Source organism: Lycium barbarum, chromosome 5 (genome assembly GCF_019175385.1).
Source record: "Lycium barbarum isolate Lr01 chromosome 5, ASM1917538v2, whole genome shotgun sequence".
In the NCBI taxonomy this organism is placed as follows: Eukaryota; Viridiplantae; Streptophyta; class Magnoliopsida; order Solanales; family Solanaceae; genus Lycium; species Lycium barbarum.
In genome coordinates this window covers 37,971,549-37,995,482 of record NC_083341.1, presented here as the reverse complement: position 1 = coordinate 37,995,482, position 23,934 = coordinate 37,971,549, and the positions used below count along the sequence as shown (strand labels likewise).

The following is a 23,934-nucleotide window of genomic DNA, read 5'->3' as shown; positions in this document are numbered from 1 at the left end:
TTTCCAATATCATTGTTAGAAGTGATCCAGTCTCCTTGGCTATTCTGAATCCTTCGGAGAGTCAGTTTTTCCTTCCTCCTTTGACATAGGAATGAAAAAACTTAGTAATTCTATCCCAATCTTTAAACCACCTCGTACCAGCTTTTTGCTTCCATTATTCCTCATCTAAATGCAGATATCTGTTCAAATCAGCCTGAGCTCTATGTAGAGCTTCTCTGTTCATCATGGATAGATTAAGTTCAAGCTACAACTCCTTCACCCCGATAACATCTTCTAGAGCGGATATTTGCTGAAGGATGTTTCCATAATTATCCTTACTCTACTTAGCCAAAGCCTATTTAACCTTTTTCATTATGGGTTAAGTTCAAGCTGCAACTCATTCACTTTGATAACATCTTCTACAGTGGATATTTGCTGGAGTATATTTCCAGAATTGTCCTTACTCCGCTTAGCCAAAGCTTGTTCCAAAGCTTGTTTAACCTTTTTCATTTTACCCTGAAACTCAATGAAAGGATTAGCTGCAAAATCTAAGCACCAGTTGCCTTGCACCACTTCCAAGAACTTAGGATGTTTAGTCCAGATGTTCAAGAATTTAAAAAATTTAATCACTGGCTCCTCTTGACTGTCCCACACAACATGGAGGGGTGCATGGTCAGATCCATACCTTATAAAATGTGACACTTCACTTGATGGGAATAAATCCATGAACTTCTGATTACCAAAAACTCTGTCAAGCCTTTTGAAAATGCACTCCTCTTCATTTCTGCCATTCCACCATGTATACTTGTTGCTACAGAACTTCAATTTCAAAAGACCACAGTTGTTAATGAAATGAACAAATTCAGCAGTTTTGGAATTGTCATGCCTATTTTTAACGGGTTAAAACTAGTTCACAACTTATGACTATGTTTCCTCTGGTTCTGCAAATTTTAAGAGTCGCCGCCTAATTTTAGGAAATATTAGGAAACCAATTGTAAAATGTAGACTCCATTTTTTAGTCTTTGAAACCTGTGAAATTCTAGGTAAGGGTTTTATTTACCCCGAGGGGAAGGTATTAAGCATCCCTCAGAGCCTATCCGAGGACAGTCTTTAAACTTAGTTTAATTAATGCTAGAGGGGGATTATTTAATTATTTCTTATTTATTATCACCTATTTAAAGAATTGCGGAAAAAGAAACTACTCTCTCAACACTATTTGTATAAAGGGGGTTTTAAAGTAAATATAACTACGTGAGTAAATGCATATTTATAAAGGAAGTAGTTAATGCTAATGTATGCATGAAGAAAATATGTATGACATTTATTTTATATGAGAATAGTAAGTGTTATATAGAATAAGGAGATGTATATTTTTATAAGAAAATAACCTACATATGTGATAATATATCCTAGGTGAATACTAAAAAAAATAGTTATGACGACACGATAATACTATATGTGTACATATAAAATACGACTAAAGGAATTAAAAAATAAGATAGTACAGGTATGGTATGCGCGTATGAAAATAGTATGTTGGTATACCCATAATAAAGGAAAGTAATTAAGACAAGATGTAAAATTATACATATTAGGAATATATATATTGTTTTCAAAAGAGTACGTATGCATATTTTAGAAGATGAGGTATAATATGATTGTTGTATATAATGTATACTAAAGATAAGTATTTATAATATAATGTACATACGTATGTATGTGATGAGAAAATGATTAAAGGTATTTAAAGTAAGAATAGTATACATACATGTAAAATAGGATCTTTGTATATAAAGTAGAGTTATACCTTGTAGTTCTTGAAAATACTTGAACCACTATACTTGGGTCCTAATATGGTTTCCTTGTATTAAACTTGCGAAATTTGAGCCTGCTCATGTTAGCATTAAATAAAAATGATTGCCCATGAAATATGCATCTTACCCTTTTAAAACCCCTATTTAGATCGCTAATTTTTGTTAAAACTGATTTAAATAGAAACGTTAGTTTGTTGAGCGATTAACTCAAAAAAAGGATTTTTTTTTTATTTTTTCAATTAATTTCCTTTAGTCGGAAATCATTTTTTAACCTGACAGTGCATGGACAAAAGATGAAAACATTGGCGATTATCATTTCTAACACGCCTAAGCCAAGATTAATTATCCAAGGGGAGAGGAAAAGTAATGACTAAATTTACCATCATACTTAACTATTTTTCCATAAGTTCCTACACAAGCGAGAAACAAATGTGCTACAAATACAATCCATAAAAAATGTTAGTCAAGAATATAAACATGTATATACATGATAACACGAAGACACGAAATTTAAAGAGAGGAAGGAAGACGGGGACACTAGACACGAGCAATTAAATCTGCTGCTGGCCGAAATCTGCTGCTGGCCGCTCTCTGATATAATCAGGGCAGGATCCGGAGTTGCCATAACTCCAAATGCTCCCAAGGTTGCTCATGAAAAAAAAAAAAGATAAAGATAAGGATTAGAAACGATTCTCAACAAGGAAAAGAAATCTATATAACTTTAATTAATAAAAGCTAGATAAAAGAATCAAATGTAAGACAAAGCTTTCTCGTGTATTTAGCCGAGTTTATAACTGATTTCTTTATTCTTGAGTCAAACAAGGTGTACTAGAATACATGTAGTTATATCTAATGAAAAACTTCATGCTAATCTCATCAAATTTGATCATGAGTTAACCACACATTGAACAAACCAGAACTAGACAAGACTATGACTCACAGTTCTAAAGGGAGAATTTGAACATACAACCTCATGATCAATTTGATGATAAAGAAAGGTTCAGGTTTTATAACTGGAAAGCAAGGATTTCCTTTGGGCTAATTAAATAGTTTTAAAGCAGTACCTTAACAAAGAGCCTCTATAGCAGATGAAGCAGGTACAGACAAATGCTTAGTTATCCGAAACTTTAACACATAAGAATTTGACTTATCAGAAATTCAATCCCCAGAGTTAGTACTTGGAACAGATTTTGATAATTAGAAATAGATCAACCGAGCTCTTCAATCACCAACTAAGATTAAGTAACAACCAATTGCAACCCGTGAATTAAAACAGAACATGTTTACTTTCTAAAAAAAAAGACTTTCAAGACCTTCTCATATGCCAATATAATCAACAATTAAATATAACAGTTGCTAACCCTTTGACAAGTTAAATAGATTGATGTGATAACCAAAATAAGCTGTAAGCCAAACCATTTGAGATTACACTTTCAAAAGATGAACGGACCTTTCATGCAAATCAAGATCAGCAACCATCATTTTAAAAAGGACTGAAACTGGAGATGTGCTTTTAGACTAAAGGAATCTAGGAATGGGATTCTAAATTAGCAAGACCATTTCTGAGGTTTCAACACACAGTGTGAGAGCATTAAACAAGACTGAGCATTTAATGCATCCAACAGGGAACTAAATTACTCATGTGGACATCTCAAGCCTACATAAACCTTGTTTTAGCTATAGGGTTCAACAGCTCATTCACTTAGCAAAACAGAAAGGCAAAACTGATCTAGAATGCTTCAATTCTAACCTCAAACCAGCTGTTAATTTTAAAACATCTTTACTACTCAGACTTTGAAGATGGAACGAAAAGAAAAAAAAACACTTTTTGTTTAGAAATGTAATCAGGGAGGACAGGGCAGCTGCCTAGAACAACCAAACAAAGTTCACATAACCAATCTCACCTCTTGTATAATAATGTAAAATAACCAAGTGTTGGCAAAAAGGAATTCTAGGCAAACCATTATCATAATATCCCAAACAAACAATGCCATCACCCTGAACTTAATGACAGTGATCTAAAACAAGGTCTATGCCGCTTGAGCTTAATTACTTGGCCACAACAACTATACCTTGCTGCTCTCAAACATTTTTTTAGAAAAAAAAAAAAAAAAAAAAAAGAAGGGAAGGCAAACACATACATGCCCAGTGTTATTTTTTGACCCACCTATCCCCACCATTTACCATATGCAAACTACTGCCAATCAAACTATCATGTACAACAAATTCAAACCATCCCTTAAACAGTTTTAAGAATGGAGTGATCATATCGACAATGATCCATCTTTTACTCAGTTGGTATATTAACTACTCCAGTTTAAAGCTTAAGAAAAATATCATAGCCAACTCTAAAAGACAATAACTAGGATGTTAAACCATCACTGTTTATTCTTACACAGAGCAGCGAAAAGAAACTGGAAATTCATGTCCTAATCTAGAAAATGAGCTATTCTCCTTCCTTCTAATCTCAACAAAAGAGAAACTTAGGGACAGATATGAATGGTTCGAATCGACACTCATAATGATCAAATAAGCACATATAAAAACTCATGAACCATAAACATGCTAAATCATGTAAACTTTGGAAAATCTTTTCTGGGAACATATTGGGAAGGTGTGTTAAATATTGACATCTCATTTCCATGAACAAGTAAATGGACGAGTAAATTCTTTTGGTTAGAGATTTCGGTCATATTGCATATGAAATAGTTGAAACAATGATTCAAAATTCTTTTGGTTAGAGATTTCGGTCATATTGCATATGAAATAGTTGAAACAATGATTCAAAATAAAAAATGCAGTCCTCTTGATAAGTGACCAGTGACTATTATTAACTATGCTTAGACTGTTATTATCATGCATGCGATGGATCCTCTACAAACGACTTAACTATTCACATACATGACAACATTAACTAACCATACCCTTTATAGCATGAACATAAACGAGAACAACACACAATCAGATTTATGTTTATATTTATCTTATATTCAGAACTATCACCTGCTTGTTTTCATAATGCCATTGTAAACAACCTTCGAAGGCTCATATTCTACCATTTATATGACCATATATCGACTCCCTAACAGAAACATAATCTCATAGTACTTTTTAGAATGAAATGAATCACTACACATAGTCGACTAAGTAGTTAACAATTCCTTCAAGCATAGGCGATTTTCCTTAACCATTTTTTAGGCTGGAATTTGGAACAAACATGGCAATAAATAGGTTCAGGTCCACAAGATCGAACAAACAGCCACAACCATTGACCGAACACATTTCAGTCCGCTAAACCAAACAAACGACGAGAAATACTTGAACGACTACATTTCCACTTCTACTAAATTAAAGACGAAGAGAAGACGAGTGTGATTACCTTCTCCGTGACAGCGAACTGAGGCTATTATCGTCGTCGAGTCTTCGAATCCGCTCGAAGTGGTCCTTGCTCAGCCGAGAATAACCAAAATTATACAGCCAAAAGAACTTAGAGTTAAAAATAGAACTTTCCGAGAACCCAAGTTTTAAAGCAATAGAAATTTTATGAGAGGGGAAAGCTTGTAAAAATAAAAGGGATTTTTTTTTTGTGGTTCCCTTTTTCCTCGATTGATCTCTGCCCCTTAACAGCCCATAGAGGGCTGTATTTATAGCTGAAAAAAGGGGAACGTTTCAACAGCTTCTTCAAGAAGCTTTTGGCCTTTGAATTTCGAATCCAAGAAGGGGAAAATCTGAAATTTCGAAAAAGAAATGATGAACCCCCCAAAAAAATGACGGATTTTTCACCTTTTCAGATGGATTTGAGAGAAAAAGAGTTGTTGGGGTGTAAAACATGGCGGTTCTTGCCATTGTTCATCGAATCAAAGGGCGATTATCTTCTAGACCAAAGGACTTTAGAATCTCTCCCTTTACAGCTTTGAAACGTCTTCAAAGCAAAAAGGAAAAGGTGATAGGAGGCGGGTGATGGGAGGTGGTGTCAGTGACGTGATGGTGGCGTCGAGGACCAGCAGTCCGATGGTGGAGTTGGCGGAGATGGGACATGGCGTCGTTTGGTTAGGGTTGTTGGTTGAAGAGGATCATTTGGTTCTGATGGCATGAAAAGGGTTGCTTAGTTTTAGGTGGGGTTTGGGCCGGGTCGATTGGGGATTTGGGCTGGGGCGATTGGGGATTTGGGCTAGGGTGGTTCGGGTCTGGGCTGGGGCAGTTTGGGCCACAGATTTTGGTTTAGGGGGAAAGGGAATTGATCCAATATTATGTAGGTGAATGATTTAATTTCTCATCCCTTTTACTTTAATCAATTAATTAAAATATGCTTCTTTGTCCTAATTAATTTCCAAAAACGTGTACATATAGAAATTATTAATACAAGTAATTTAATATACGTATTTAGTTTAAAATAGAATAAACAATGTTTAACATAGTAATAAATAGGATCAAAGGAAAAATGTCAACGCCAATATTGATATAGGAATATCAACACTATTTTTGAGTGATTTAATTGTACAGAATGATGTTTAGTAATTTTTAATATGAAAATATGATGTTTGGTAATTTTTAAGAAATAATATGAGTGTTCTTAACTTTAGAGAAATATATCTCGAAAAATAGCGTAACAATTAATGAAAATATTCCAAGCTCATTCTGGCGAATTTTCAGGACCGAGAAGCATAGTGAAATTAATTCAACGAAAAAGGAGGGCCAAAATTGGGTGTCAACAGCTTGTCCCTCTTCGACCCAAGATGATAATAGAGTCTTTGGACGAAGACATTGGCATAAACCCGATTTTGTCCCATCGAGTAAATCAGATTGGGTTTGGAAAGAGTATAAGTGAAAAAGAGTAATTCTTTTGGGAATCGAGAGGTGAGTTTATAAATTCGACCGAACTCTGGTTCCTGAGTATCCTACATATCTCGGGTCATAAGAGAATCAGGTCGATGTAGTTCGAACAAGGAGACGGTAAAATTTTGAGAGGTCCTAAAAATTTGCCACAGTGTCTAAATTATGAGGACACTGGTTCTCTTGTCATGGACAGGGGATAGTACTTTCGTTGGAGATTTGGAAGATTGAATTGTTGAAAATTTTTTAGTGACCCTCAAAAATTTATCCCAGTGTTGTAGTTATGGTAACGCGAGGTTTTCGGAGATGGAAAGGGTAGTGGTTTCAACATGAGCGAAAATTGCTAGAATGGAATATGACTAGCTTGACTCTGAGTCCCCTACGTATTGAAGAGGACGGGAATTAATTCAGATGTGTTTTAAAGAAAACGAGAAGGTAAAGAATTTTGAGGGATCCTCAAAATTTTGTCCCAGTGTCGAATTATGGTGACACGAGACGTTGTTAAGAATATGCTGTCAAGTTTTGGGGGGAGACGACTGCTGATGAAAAAGATCTTTCTGAAGACGGGATATACTTTTGCAGCCTCCTGATTATAAATGTGGCGACCGCAAAACACTCATAATCAAGACTCTACAAGAATGCATCTTCTTGCTGTCATAGGAACATATCAGCCCGTCGTAGAGGACTGACGCTCAAACCTATCCTAGTATCACATTATGACGACCTTAGTGTCACGACCCAACCCCGTGAGCCGCGACTGGCGCCCTACTTAGGCACCCCAAACAGACTTACAACCAGATCACCATATTAAGACTCATTCAGACTTAACATAAGTTGTTCGAACTGAAAACTAATAGCAGACGTCGTACAAGTATTGACCAAACATTTATCTTAAGCGGTCGCCCGTGCAGAATAGTGATATCAAAATCAGAAGAGTGGTGGAATATACATCGCCCAAATGCACACACACACATACAACCATATGGGCCGTCTTGGCCATAATAGCATACGAGCCGCTTAAGAACGCAAAACAGAACCGCATACGAACACACCGGACCCACGACCCACAAATATGACTACAGGCCTCTACAAACATAACAGAACATACGAACATATGACAGGACAGGGCCCCGCCGTACCCAAATAGTCACAAATGTACAGAATATGCATAGCGAAAAATATGTACCAAAAGATAAGCTCCGGATCAAGGGGAGCTCTCCAAAATAGCAGAATGAATAGCCTTAACCGGAGGATCACCCAAGCGAGCGTCTGTACCTGCGGGCATGAAACGCAGCCCCCGAAGAACAGGGGGTCAGTACGGAAGAAGTACTGAGTATGTAAAGCGGAAGGTACAGAAATCCCAATCATGGCTGGAGTCAGAAGGCACAAAACAAATATCAAAGTAGCAGATCAAACCTGTGCGAAAGATAAATGTACAGAATGCAAATAAAAATCATGCATAGGGTTCAGGAACGTGGCCACCCCCGACGCTGGTGCCACAACACATCATACTCCAGAAGTTTTCAAATCTCCATACATACTCCGAACAAATCGTATCACACACATATCACATCATCAGAACATATCAAATGCCATATCACATCATAACTCCATAGACGGTAACCGGCCCTATGGCGAGGCTTCGGAAACCGTAACACATCATACTTCCGAATATGGTATAGTGCGCACGATCACAAAGCCGGCCCGAGTACCGACGAACGAAATCATAATGAATGGTACGAACGGAGTAGTGCAGAAACCATATGCATATCAAAAGTAAATTACAGGACTAGACACATAATTACATATATGCATATACCGACATCAGAAGGCTCGAAGTAGGTGTCAAGTCAATCAGAATTAATATATAGAAGTTACGAACTTTCAAACTACAAAACCTTCGAAAAACAATTCACAGGTCATTTTCTGAAAATTTAGTATCACTCATAGTGCAAAACGTTCAATAACGGTATAGGACATTTCAAACGGACCTTAGAATCATAGGCAAACGATTACTTTTCATATCGGACGGAAATGAGTCAAACAAATCGAATAAGGGAAGCCTCGGGGCTTGCGGGCCCACCTCGAGTCAAATCGAGGCGGCGGACACAAATCACAGACTTTAGGCTCCATAAAGCCATCTATGAAAATTTTGGAGAGATTCGGACACAGTAGCAAAAGTTATGAAGGTTTGAGCATCCTTTCAACCAAATATAAAGAATATGTTTCAATTGCGCTGAATGAATAGTACCCAAAATTAAACTCGGATTTCCAAGAGCAGAATTATCCCCGAGGTTCCGATCGCAACCTAGTATGACTAGGACATGCCAAAAGAAGGAAAGGTAGGCTTTACATACCTTAGTCGTGCCTTACGCTCGTCCAATCTTAATTCCCGTTTCGTCCAAAAACTGCAAATGGTCACATTTACCAATTACTATTCATGAAACTTAAAATTTCAATTCTAGCCAACACTTGTCTATAAAAATTTGGGCAGCATTTCCCTTCTACATATAGCATCCCCGAGATTCAACTCGGCTCAAAATAATCAACAACAACCCAACAACAACATCAACAACCTCAACAATCACAACAAACACAACACAACACAACTAGTCTACTTTCCCACATAATACAATAACTTCCATTCCGACTTCAATTTTTTTTTGAATCGACACCATCATACTCACATTCATTACTAATCAAAATCATTACAATGCCATTCGGGAGCATTTCATATCATTTCTACAATATATACACAAGATATACAAAATATACCACCCTTCCACCAAAGCCATAATTCTTCCAAATCTTCTAAGCTTCAACATAAACATCTACAACACATTTTACCTTCCAATTTCATTAGCAACCATCCTAATTTGCATCTTACCAATTCATTTTCAAAATTATACAAATTTCCCATAACTTCATTAATTTTCCTACAACAACTTTACAACAAATTCTCAAACCAACAAGAATCATTAGCCTTCTATTTACATCACAAAACCATAACAACTCAACTAATTCACTAAATAAAATAAATTCATCTACCTTCCACCTATGGCACTACACGGCCACAACACCCATATGCACAACACACAAAATATTCATACTTTTCATTCACTTCTACATACCCTAACATGTATATATCTTCCATAACATAAAAAGAACATAAAATTCTTACCTTTCTCCAATCCTTCCACTTGCCACCAAAGTCACTTCCTTGTCAAACTAATTATACCACTTTGTAGAGAATCTTGAACTTGTTACTAATTTAAGAAGAACAAAATTTTTGGGTGAAGATTGAAGGCTAGGAAATTTTTCTTCTTTTTTTTTTCTTTTCTCTTGGAGCCGATGGCTCCTCTTTTTTTTTTTTCTTGATTTTTTCTTTGTTTTCTTGAAAGTTCTAAGGGATGATGATCCATATATAATAATCCTTGTAATTAATTTGTCACATGGAAAATTTTCCATGGACATGGGCCTAGGCCATCATGGCCGGCCACCCTTCCATGTTGGGCCTCAATTATTATATATTTTTTTGAGCCCAATTTCTCATGAATCATATTTTGTAATTCCCTAAACAAATTTTCAAAATTCTAATTTTTTCCCTTGGCCTCCCTTCGTATTTCCACACCAATATTTTTCATGAACAACACACACATATATTAATTCAAATCACCATTTGACCTTATTCCTCATAATTCAAAATTATTTCGCATTTTCCGAAGACACAAAAATGCCGGATGTAACATCCTCCCCCCCTTTAGAACATTCGTCCTCGAATGTTCAACTGACCTTATGGGGGTTTCATCATACTTTGGGGAGGTCTGTATCCTTTAGATTCCGTCTAATCAATATTCCCCATACACCGCAACACTGACTGCGGGGGCCTACCGTCCGGTCCATACGGTCATAACTGGGATGCCATTTACACCCATATACAATTACCATCATTTCACTTACGATACATCCTCAAACGCCACTCAACTTATTCTTGTTTCCAAGCGGTGTCGTACATTCCTTTCTTCTTCGCCGGCGGAGTTTGCCTTAGCCGATCCGACTTAGTTAAGGTTTCTAATCATTCGGTACGTCCTATTTTCCTTCAGGTTATCCTGGAGTTCCCATCTGCCTTTTATAGCAACATTTATGAAAATTGGGTATACTTCCCAGGGGGGTCACCCATCCCAGAATTGCTCTAGCCCCAGCACGCTTAACTTCGAAACTTCCATGCATTTTGAGGCGTTATTGCTAATATAATTGCGCCAACTGCCCCACACAACCTTTATCATGTAATTCTAGAGAAAATCGGGGTCGTAGCAAATTTTTCGGGAAGTTTTCATAGCGGGCCCCACTCCGACCCAAAGGGGTCGTTTGCTCCTCTGGCTATATGGTTTATCGTCTTAGCCTTCCAAATTCCCTATATTCGCCTCCCACATGTACAAATAGCTGCCTCGAATAGTTTCATTGATTCGGATTTTTACCCTACTTTTACTGACACGCAGAAAGAGGATATCGCGTAATATACTGGAATATAGATTTATCAATGCACATATTCATTTAGAAAAAGGTTAATAATGTACCTGGGTCTGCGTCTGGTGATGCCTCTGGGTCCTGCCGACCAGTCAAAGCGTATATGCGGTTCGAGGGACCGCTAGAATCAGAACCCCCGCCACGGCCTCTACTACGGCCCGCTGGTGCTGGCATACCTCGCACCGTAGGGCGCGTGGCTGAAGGAGTAGATGACGAACCAGCAACGGATCTCGTCGGTTGTGCTGTACTACCAGAACCGCCCGCCCACGGACAATCTCGCATCACATGGCCCTGGCGGCCGCAAGCAAAACATGCCCCTGTAGCCCGGTAGCACTCTCCTGGGTGCGATCTCCCACAATACGAACACTGGGGCATAGGTGGCCTAGTCTGACTGGGACCCCTTCTCGCCTGAGGACCTGGGGCTCTGGAACTCTGGTCTGCCCTGGACGGTTCTGCGCCATCAAATCGCTTACTGGCAGACTGTGTGTCCCGGCCTAACGGAGGGAAGTATCCACTGGACTGATACGGAGGCTACCTGCCCCGGGAATCTCCAGAATACCCCGCTGATCTGGCCCTCTTGGGCCGCCTCCTGTCATAATCTCTACTGGGCTGATCTGCTTGGTGCCGGTCCTCCATCCCCTGGGCGTAGGCCTGTAACCTGGCAATGTCCATGTCTGTTTGCGCCGCCATAGACATGCAACTATCAACCAAATAGGGATCCAGCCCTATCACATATCTGTGCATCCGATCGGCCATGTCCGCCACTATAGTAGGAGCATACCGGGCCAGAGAATCAAACTCCAAATTGTACTCACGAACACTCCGACCCCTCTGCTTTATCTGCAAGAACCTATCAACTCTCGCCCTCCGCAACTCCGGGGGCAAAAAGTGGCGAAGAAAAGCGGCCTCGAACTCATTCCAAGTGGCTGGGAGAGCACCCTCGCCCCTGGATAGCTCCCAGGACTCATACCAATTTGCGGCAACATCTCGCAACCGGTGCGAGGCTAACTCAACAGACTCAGTCGCTGAAGCCCTTACCAGTCCTAATGAGCGCTGCATCCCCCGAATGAAATCGTGGGGGTCCTCATCGGGCTTAGACCCGAAAAACTCTAGGGGCCCACATGTTAGAAAATCACGGACCCTCAAACTGTCACGTCTATCATCATCATCACCCCTGGGTCCGCGCCCACGAACCTGTCCAGCTACCAAGGTCGTCAGTAACTGCACCGCTTCCCGCAACGTCCTATCCTCCGCCCCGGGCTGGGGAGCTGGAGGCGCGGGCGCTGGGGCCGCTGGAGCTGCTGATGGACCCGCTCCAGCCCCCTCTGGTGGTGGTGTAACTGAGCCCTCTGACTGTAACACAATACCGGGTCTGGTCTGAGCACGAGCCCGAGTAACCCGCGGTATCTGGCTGGTCTCTCCCGTCTTCGCCTTGCCCTTCTGGGCAGCCGTTGCCTTCTTCGGAAGCATCACTGAAAACATAACAGTTTGTCAGAGGAGGAATCATCCTGATAACACGGCTCTAACGCATGATCTAAGATCCAAAGAAAAGGTAACATCCTAAGCGGTTGCCCGTGCAGAATAGTGATATCAAAATCAGAAGAGTGGCGAAATATACATCGCCCAAATGCACACACACACATACAACCATATGGGCCGTCTTGGCCATAATAGCATACGAGCCGCTTAAGAACGCAAAACAGAACCGCATACGAACACACCGGACCCACGACCCACAAATATGACTACAGGCCTCTACAAACATAACAGAACATACGAACATATGACGGGACACGGCCCCGCCGTACCCAAATAGTCACAAATGTACAGAATATGCATAGCGGAAAATATGTACCAAAAGATAAGCTCCGGATCAAGGGGAGCTCTCCAAAATAGCAGAATGAATAGCCTAAACCGGAGGATCACCCAAGCGAGCGTCTGTACCTGCGGGCATGAAACGCAGCCCCCGAAGAACAGGGGGTCAGTACGGAAGAAGTACTGAGTATGTAAAGCGGAAGGTACAGAAATCCCAATCATGGCTGGAGTCAGAAGGCACAAAACAAATATCAAAGTAGCAGATCAAACCTGTGCGAAAGATAAATGTACAGAATGCAAATAAAAATCATGCATAGGGTTCAGGAACGTGGCCACCCCCGACGCTGGTGCCACAACACATCATACTCCAGAAGTTTTCAAATCTCCGTACATACTCCGAACAAATCGTATCACACACATATCACATCATCAGAACATATCAAATGCCATATGACATCATAACTCCATAGACTGTAACCGGCCCTATGGCGAGGCTTCGAAAACCGTAACACATCATACTTCCGAATATGGTATAGTGCGCACGATCACAAAGCCGGCCCGGGTACCGACGAACGAAATCATAATGAATGGCACGAACGGAGTAGTGCAGAAACCATATGCATATCAAAAGTAAATTACAGGACTAGACACATAATTACATATATGCATATACCGACATCAGAAGGCTCGAAGTAGGTGTCAAGTCAATCAGAATTAATATATAGAAGTTACGAACTTTCAAACTACAAAACCTTCGAAAAACAATTCACAGGTCATTTTCTGAAAATTTAGTATCACTCATAGTGAAAAACGTTCGATAACGGTATATGACATTTCAAACGGACCTTAGAATCATAGGCAAACGATTACTTTTCATATCGGACGGAAATGAGTCAAACAAATCGAATAAGGGAAGCCTCGGGGCTTGCAGGCCCACCTCGAGTCAAATCGAGGCGGCGGACACAAATCACAGACTTTAGGCTCCATAAATCCATCTATGAAAATTTCGGAGAGATTCGGACACAGTAGCAAAAGTTATGAAGGTTTGAGCATACTTTTAACCAAATATAAAGAATATGTTTCAATTGCGCTGAATGAATAGTACCCAAAATTAAACTCGGATTTCCAAGAGCAGAATTATCCTCAAGGTTCCGATCGCAACCTAGTATGACTAGGACATGCCAAAAGAAGGAAAGGTAGGCTTTACATACCTTAGTCGTGCCTTACGCTCGTCCAATCTTAATTCCCGTTTCGTCCAAAAACTGCAAATGGTCACATTTACCAATTACTATTCATGAAACTTAAAATTTCAATTCTAGCCAACACTTGTCTATAAAAATTTGGGCAGCATTTCCCCTATACATATAGCATCCCCGAGATTCAACTCGGCTCAAAATAATCAACAACAACCCAACAACAACATCAACAACCTCAACAATCACAACAAACACAACACAACACAACTAGTCTACTTTCCCACATAATACAATAACTTCCATTCCGACTTCAAATTTTTTTTTGAATCGACACCATCATACTCACATTCATTACTAATCAAAATCATTACAATGCCATTCGGGAGCATTTCATATCATTTCTACAATATATACACAAGATATACAAAATATACCACCCTTCCACCAAAGCCATAATTCTTCCAAATCTTCTAAGCTTCAACATAAACATCTACAACACATTTTACCTTCCAATTTCATTAGCAACCATCCTAATGTGCATCTTACCAATTCATTTTCGAAATTATACAAATTTCCCATAACTTCATTAATTTTCCTACAACAACTTTACAACAAATTCTCAAACCAACAAGAATCATTAGCCTTCTATTTACATCACAAAACCATAACAACTCAACTAATTCACTAAATAAAATAAATTCATCTCCCTTCCACCTATGGCACTACACGACCACAACACTCATATGCACAACACACAAAATATTCATACTTTTCATTCACTTCTACATACCCTAACATGTATATATCTTCCATAACATAAAAAGAACATAAAATTCTTACCTTTCTCCAATCCTTCTGTCACGACCCAACCCCGTAGGCCGTGACTAGTGTCCGTACTGGACACCCAAACGTACCTGATACCCCAAACCAGCATATTATCAAAATATATTAATATAAAGGTTAGTTGGCGCTACTAAATATCACAGATGAACAGATTTTGCACGTAGAGGCCGATAAGGCCATCACCGATCATAACAACCCAAAACATATACAGAACCCACACAAGTATGTCTACAGACCTCTACAGAACATAACAGAATCATAAGACGGGACAGGGCCCCGTCGTACCCCTGAATAGCGTACATATATACAATAGCAGAGGACTGTACGAAAATATAGGGTCCGGATAAAGGAGCGCTCCAAAATAGCAGAATAAAGTCCTAAGCGGGCGGATCAGCAAACCTGTCGTCTGTACCTGCGCGGCATGAAAACGCAGCCCCCGACGGAAGGGGGTCAGTACGAAATATGTACTGAGTATGTAAAGCACGGAACGTAGTAAACAAAGTCATAATCGAAGCAGAAGATACAGAAAATGAACTGAATATCCAGATTAGCAAAATGCTGATCATATAGCATAAATAATATTCGCTGGAAACATATGTCGTACCTGGTCCCATTACGGAACAAGATCATAACCGAAACAGAACTTACAGAGAAGTGAGTGTAACATCCGAAGTATCAAATGCATATTTTCGAAACATGAGGAGTGTGTACAGAAACATATACCATATCATATCCGACCCCTGCCAAGGGACTCGGCAAACAGAACGTGGCCACCCCCCGACGCTGGTGCCACCACACATAAGGAGCAGAATAGGGGATAACCCCGTAACATAACATATCATATCAGATGGCCATATCAGATCATATCATATCAGAATGTGTGTACATGGCACAGCATACTCCACAACCCATGTACATGTATACCTGCCCCCTCACATCGAGGCGCGGTGAACAATGCAGTGAAATACGCTTGACAACATATCCTGGCCCGGGCTCAGTGTGGGAAACATTGAGGCATCCACGAATGGAGTAGTGAGAAACTAAATGCAATAAAAATATCATATATATTTCCAGAGACTCAATGAAGCATATCGAATGACAGATTAAATCAATGAAATCGAACGGAGTCATAGTAAGTGAAATTCGAATGTCAAAATGGGTTACGGAAGCATAATCTTTCTGAGATCGTTCCCAAGTTTCAAAACAATTCATAAGGCTTAATGAAATATTAAAACAATTTTTATTTAGTAGTTAAAAGAGTAGTTAGAATATTTCTAAAAAAAATGCTCGAAGACAAGTCATAAACACAAAAGGGTAAAATCGAAAATAGTGGGCCCACCTCGGGACAAACGAAGCGGTGGGCTCAAATTACGTATTTTAAGCTTATAAAGTCACCTACGGAGGTTCTGGGGACATTCCATAATTTTCTAGACAATTTGCGGAAGTTTGCACAATTCTTTCAATAAAGCATACTTATAGGGTTCAATTCCATTGAATGAAAAAGGGGTATTTTCAAATGCAGATTCCGATGAGCAGAATACTTTCCGAGGCTCAAATCCGATCCTAGTACACCTAGGACATGCCAAAAGAAGGATCGGGATAGCCTTACATACCTTATATGCTCTTTACGCCTTTCCAAATTCAATTCCCATTTCGCCCAAAATCTATAAATGGTCACATTTACCAAATGTTAGCCATAAGACTTTAGGACTTAAATCTTGAATCAACACTTTTCTACAGAAATTTGGGCAGCATTTCCCCTATACATATAGCATCCCCGAGAATTCAACTCGGCCAAAACAATCAACAACAACCCAACAACAACACCAACAACAACAATAATCACTATAACACAATATAACATAACTAGTCATCTTTCCCACATAATGTCATAACCTTCATTCCAACTTCATATTTTCCAAATCAATATCAACATTCTCGTATTCATCACTAATCAAGATCATTACAACACAATTGAGAAGCATTTCATATCATTTCCACAAAATATTCACAAAATATACAAACTTTTCCACCAAAGTCATAATTCATCCAAAACTTCTAATATTCAACCTACATATCCATAACATATTTCCATCTTCCAATTTCATCAACCATAATCATAATTCACATCTTAATAACTTCATTTCCATAATATCACAAAATCATTCTAAAGTGACATAATCTTCTACATTCCAACTTCAACCAAAATTCATTCAACTTTCATTCCCAATATAATTTTCACCATAACCACAACTAGAATACAACATAAAATTCAACTCATATATGTATACAACATATATACACCCATGGCTACATATATATATACATACCCACTTTGCAAACTTCTTTATTTCCATAATTTCTACTCATTTCCACATACCACAACATAAACAAACCTTCATAACATAAGAAAAAGGAATTGATTCTTACCTTTTTCTACAAACTCCTTCACTTGAACAAGTTGTCAACTTGAAGAAATAAGTGCTCCTTCTTCCAAAACAATTACACCAAGTTGTAAAGGACCCTTAAATTAGTAGGAATACCACAAGAAAATAATTTTTGGAGGAAGATTTTGAGGGTTGAATTTTCTATGGCCAAACCCGAAATGGTCCTTTTTTTTGCTCTTGTTTTGTTTGTTCTTTCTCCTTCTAAGTTTCTTGAATCATCTAAGGGATAATGATCCCTTTATAATTAATTTGCCACATGGAAATTAATTAATTTGGTGGGCTTGGACCAGGTATGGCCGGCCACCCTCTCACCTTGGGCCTAAATTTTTCTTTTCACTTTTTTGGGCCAACTCGGTTGGTCCCGAGTTGGGCCTAGCCCACTGACCTTTCGACCTTAAAACGTTCATATCTCCTTGTACCGACGTCACTTGGGAACCCACGACCTATGGATGGAAAGCTAATTCCATTATCTACAACTTCTATTTCTTGGTAGTTTTCCAAATTTCAAACTTATAATACCGTTTTTGCCCCTCAAAGCCAGCTCACCCGAAAACGTTTTCTTAAAAATATTCGTTTGGAGGACTTCCACTTTGATTTGGCCCAAGGGTCCTTCTTGAGTTGTGTTTAACTTCACATATGTGATTCATATAATTTGTCACATGTCCCAAAAAAAAAATCTTGACGTGTGGGACCCACCTCAACTTACAATTAATCCGACGTTAAAAAATACGGGATGTAACATCCTCCCCCCCTTTAGAACATTCGTACTCGAATGTTCAACTAGCCTTATGGGGCATTATAATACGTCGGAGAGGTCTCTTTCTTTCCTTCAAAATTTCCCAAACGTTACTATTACTATCCTTCTTTTACGTACTCGTTTTCTTTCTATTTCTGAAAATAGTTGTGCTAGAACGTCCCGGCCTCAGCTGGCGACGGAACTAGTGTCAGTTTACTTCTAATATCTGTACCATGTCTTTCGCTTTGTTTCTCAAATTCTGTTCAGTTAATTTCTTTCATACCTCACGACACTGGCTGCTGAGGTCCACCTGCCGGTCGGTACAGTCATCAGTGGGGTGTCATATGCACATTTATACCTTTCCTACCACTTCGCTTACTAAACATTTCCCAAACGCTTATTTAAACTTACTCTCATTCCCAAGCTGCATTGCGCTATCTTCTCCCTCATCGGCTTATCTTGCCTTAGTCTACCCGACTCCTTGAGGGTTTCTAATCACTCCACATATTCTAATTTCCTTTAGGTTACCCCAAATTTCCTATTTATCTCTGATATCTATATTCGTGAAAATTTTAGTTCATTTCCCAGGGGGGTCACCCATCCCAAAATTGCTTTGGCCCTAGCACGCTTAACCTTAAACTTTAATGCATTTAGGTGCGTTAAGGCCGGTATAATCATATCAACTGCCCCGCACGACCTTTATCGTGTAATTAAAGGCAAGTCAGGGTCTTAACAACGCGGGTCCCACCCTGATCTAGAGAGGATTCTTTTACTATTCTGGCTATATAATTACCGTGTCGCCCTTTTTAAATCCTCAATATTTGCCTTCGTCTATATATCTAATTCTAAACAGCCCACCAATTTAAATTTTTATTCCACAAATTCCATCTCCAATTAGTCGATGAGAACCGATAAAATGTTACTGTAAGGCCTTCTCCAACTACTAGCAGAGGAAACTGGAGTCCGACAAACATCGCAGAACTTCTTAGTACTTAATTCACATAATTATCTCCATATATATATGAGTTGTGAGCGAACCATTAGATTCCCAACTACTTGTCATACGCTTTGTATTTTTCCAATAAGGTGAAACTTAACCGCTGGACATTTTGCCCTCAGCATAGGCTTTTCTAAAGCAAAGTGTGATTGGAACGTATTCTGGTCCGTTTAAATGAATCACGAATTTGCTGGTCATATATACTTTCTCGAAATAAAATTTTCCAAGTAAGAATGGTGCCTCTTACGGATGACATGGAGGGTATCTCTTAAAACTTCAATCCTACGTAATAAATTCACCTTATCGGTATCGACTTTCAAGACATATCATGAACTTATATTTCCCCTTTTTTCTATTTCTGGGAAAATTTGGGCAGAGTTTCCTCTGTACTTCTTACTATCCCAAAACCTGCACGCAGGAAATACCAACAATGCCTCACAGGGCCAACATATGTACGTATATATCATATTGTATCATAGCCACACAAGGCTAACAATTTCAAGTAAAAGTAGAAGGATGTCGAGACTTACCTCACATGTCCAACTCAAACTGCACCTGTTACATTTTCCTGTTTACCTTCCCTTCAATCTTCAACTTTACATTTCAATCGTACTTCAAATACCTTACCCGACATACATCTTTCATACCATTGCTTATCTGTGTAATGTGTAGCTTCCAATATCATCAGCCACTCTCTTATGTCGATACCGTTCTCCAGCTGAAATTAAAGGTTAGTAGAAAGGAATTTCATTTCTTATGGCTGGGCTCTATCGCACGATCTAAGATCCAAAGAAAGGTAACACCCTAAATGTCCTGTAGCTTCATGTTTATAGATGTGGTGCACAACACACCGATAAACAAGACTCTACTAGACACGGCCTGTAGACACTCCGAGGACGAACCGCTCTGATACCACTTTTGTCACGACCCAACCCCGTAGGCCGTGACTAGTGTCCGTACTGGACACCCAAACGTACCTGATACCCCAAACCAGCATATTATCAAAATATATTAATATAAAGGTTAGTTGGCGCTACTAAATATCACAGATGAACAGATTTTGCACGTAGAGGCCGATAAGGCCATCACCGATCATAACAACCCAAAACATATACAGAACCCACACAAGTATGTCTACAGACCTCTACAGAACATAACAGAATCATAAGACGGGACAGGGCCCCGTCGTACCCCTGAATAGCGTACATATATACAATAGCAGAGGACTGTACCAAAATATAGGTGTCACGACCCAACCCCGTGGGCCGCGACCAGTGCCCTAGCTGGGCACCTATACGTACCCGATACCCAAATTAGCATATTATCAGAATAATAATATAATAATAACATTAGTGGATGCTACAGAATTTAGCCGAAGAGCAGACTTGGCACACAGAAGCCGATAAGGCTATCATAAAACAAAACATCCCAAACATATGTACAGAACCCACACAGATGTATCCACAGACCTCTACAGAACATATCATAATCATAAGACGGGACAGGGCCCCGTCATACCCTGAACAAAGTACATATCCAGATAGCGGTGACAGACTGTACCAAAAGATGGGCTCTGTAGAAGAGAGCGCCCCAAAATAGCAGAAATGGGATCCTAAACGTGCGGATCAGCAAACCTGTCGTCTGTACCTGCGCGGCATGAAAACGCAGCCCCCGAAGAAAGGGGGTCAGTACGAAATATGTACTGAATATGCAAAGCGGAATCACAGAAGTCAAATCAAAATGGTTACAGAAAATGAGTACAGAATCCAGAGTGTCAAATGCATATTTCCAAAACAGACAGAATGCGTACAGAAACATATGTCATATCATATCATATCCGGTCCCTGCCACGGGACTCGGCAGACAGAATGTGGCCACCCTCCCGACGCTGGTGCCCCTATACAGAGGAATCAGAAAAAGGGGCGTGGCCCCGTATCATATAATGTCATATCAAAATGGCCATAACAGATCAGAACAGAATAGGCGGACATGGCACATCATACTCCACAGACCCATGTACGCGTATACCTGCCCCCTCACATCGGGACGCGGCGAACAATGCAGAGAATTACGCTTGACAACATATCCTGGCCCGGGCTCAGTGTGGGAAACATTGGGACATCCACGAATGGAGTAGTGAGAGACTAATGCAATTTAAAAATATAATAAATGTTTTCAAAGACTCGATGAAGCGTATCAAAGACAAACAAGGGTCGGACGGAATCATAATAAATGTATTTCGGATATCATAATAAATTACAGAAGTATAACTTTCCCGAAGTCATTCCGAGTGTCAAAATAATTTATAATATTTAACAGAATATTTAAAATAATATTCGTTAAGCGATTAGTAGGGTAATTAAAACATTTCTTTCAAAAATCGCTTAAAAAGGAAGCTTTAACACATTAGGGGCAAAACCGTAAATAGCGGGCCCGCCTTGGGACAAACAAGGCGGCGGGCTCAAATTGTGCCCTCTAAGCATATAGTATCACCTAAAAAGGTTATACAAACATTCTATGACTTTCTGAATAATTTAGAGCAAAATTGCATAATTTCAGAAAAAGCGTATCAAAATGGTTCAATTCTACTGAAGGAAAAACTGAAATTTTGTCTTGCGGATTTCGAGGGCCAAGAGGTCCTTCGAGGCCCGGATCCGACCCTAATACACTAAGGGCATGCCAAGGGAAGAATTGGGTTTGCTTTACATACCTTTCACGCTCCTAACGCCTTCCCAAAGTCACCTCCCGTTTCGTCGAAAAACTGCAAATGGTCAAGTTTACCATTTGTAAGCCATAATTACCAAAGTCTCAATCTAATGCAAATTTGGCTACCGAAATTTCGGCAGCACTTCCCCTATACATATAGCACCCCGAGAATTCAACTCGGCTATAATTCATCAACAACAACCCAAACAACAACATCAATATCATCAATGAACATTAAAAGCACAAATATCCTCCAACTAGCAATTTTTCTCACAAGTTAACATAATCATCAATTCAACCCAAATTTTCGAATTAACATCATGATCTCACATCCATTATCATTCAAGATCATCACCACATAAATCTAAAGACATCTCATACCATTTCCCTTAGGATATACATGATATACACTTTTCCGCCAAAAGCATAACTTATGCAAAACATCAAATCTTTGGCATCCAACTTCATAATAAGTTCCCAACTTCCAAATTCATCAATGATCACCATAATTCACAACCAAACACTTCATTTCCTTAATGTCAGAAAATCATACTAAAACGACATAAGTGTTCACATTCTAATTCAACACAAACTTATATCATTGTAGCTTAATTCACATTACAAACATCACAATACCAACACTCCAACACATTACACAACTTGATTCATATTTATTCCAAGACCATTACACCACACGGCCATATGCTCATTTTGCAACATCAACTAAATTCATCCAACTTTCAATTCCCATATGCATTTCATTACAATCATGACTAGATTATAACATAAATTCAACACATAGAGGCTATATAAGTAGTATATACCCACGGCCACACACTCACACACACACCCACTTTGCAAACTTCTATTTCTTCATACAATCAACACATTTCCATAAACTACAATACAATCAAAACTTCATAACACAAATAAAAGGTAGAAATTCTTACGTTTTCTTCAAGTTTTCTTCACTTGGACTTGTGTTCACTTTGATGAAATAAGACCTTCTTTCTCCAACCCAACTACACCAAGTTAATAAGGGTACTAAACTTAGTAGAAATTCACCAAAAGAAAAAATTTAGGAACAAGATTTTGGATGGTCAAATTTTTTTCCTCCAAGCCGAGAGCACCCCTATCTCTTGCTCTTGTTCTTGCTTGCTATTCTAAGTCATCTAATAGATAAAGATGACTATATATAATAATACCCCCTTATAATAATTTAGCACATGGAAATTTAATACACTTGGTGGGCTTGGGCCTCACTTTGGCCGGCCACACCTTAAGAAAATGGGCCTCATTTTTGCTTCACATTTTTCAAGCCGAACAAGGTGTGGATCGTATTTTGTAATTCCCGAAACTAATTTCCAAAATTCCAAAATTACCCTTAGCCTTGTCCCACGCTTTCATGATTCTATTCTTTCATGCATAACTCCTATGTTCAACAAAATATCAAATTTGACCTTATATCTCAAAAATCCAATATTATCAAATTTTTTCCAAACGTGTGAAAACACGGGATATAACAATAGGCTCCGGATAAAGGAGCGCTCCAAAATAGCAGAATAAAGTCCTAAGCGGGCGGATCAGCAAACCTGTCGTCTGTACCTGCGCGGCATGAAAACGCAGCCCCCGACGGAAGGGGGTCAGTACGAAATATGTACTGAGTATGTAAAGCACGGAACGTAGTAAACAAAGTCATAATCGAAGCAGAAGATACAGAAAATGAACTGAATATCCAGATTAGCAAAATGCTGATCATATAGCATAAATAATATTCGCTGGAAACATATGTCGTACCTGGTCCCATTACGGAACAAGATCATAACCGAAACAGAACTTACAGAGAAGTGAGTGTAACATCCGAAGTATCAAATGCATATTTTCGAAACATGAGGAGTGTGTACAGAAACATATACCATATCATATCCGACCCCTGCCAAGGGACTCGGCAAACAGAACGTGGCCACCCCCCGACGCTGGTGCCACCACACATAAGGAGCAGAATAGGGGATAACCCCGTAACATAACATATCATATCAGA

The 23,934-nt window shown here is 39.3% G+C and overlaps 1 protein-coding gene across 1 annotated transcript in view; it reads right to left on the bottom strand.

Annotated features, from left to right (window-relative positions):
- Positions 1-351: 351 nt before the first annotated feature.
- Positions 352-23,934, bottom strand: part of LOC132639380 (uncharacterized) — a 33,757-nt gene continuing 10,174 nt past the window's right edge. Inside the window, exon 4 of the mRNA XM_060355831.1 lies at positions 352-798. Coding sequence (XP_060211814.1) covers positions 352-798 — 447 coding nt within the window. The remainder of the gene's footprint in view (positions 799-23,934) is intronic.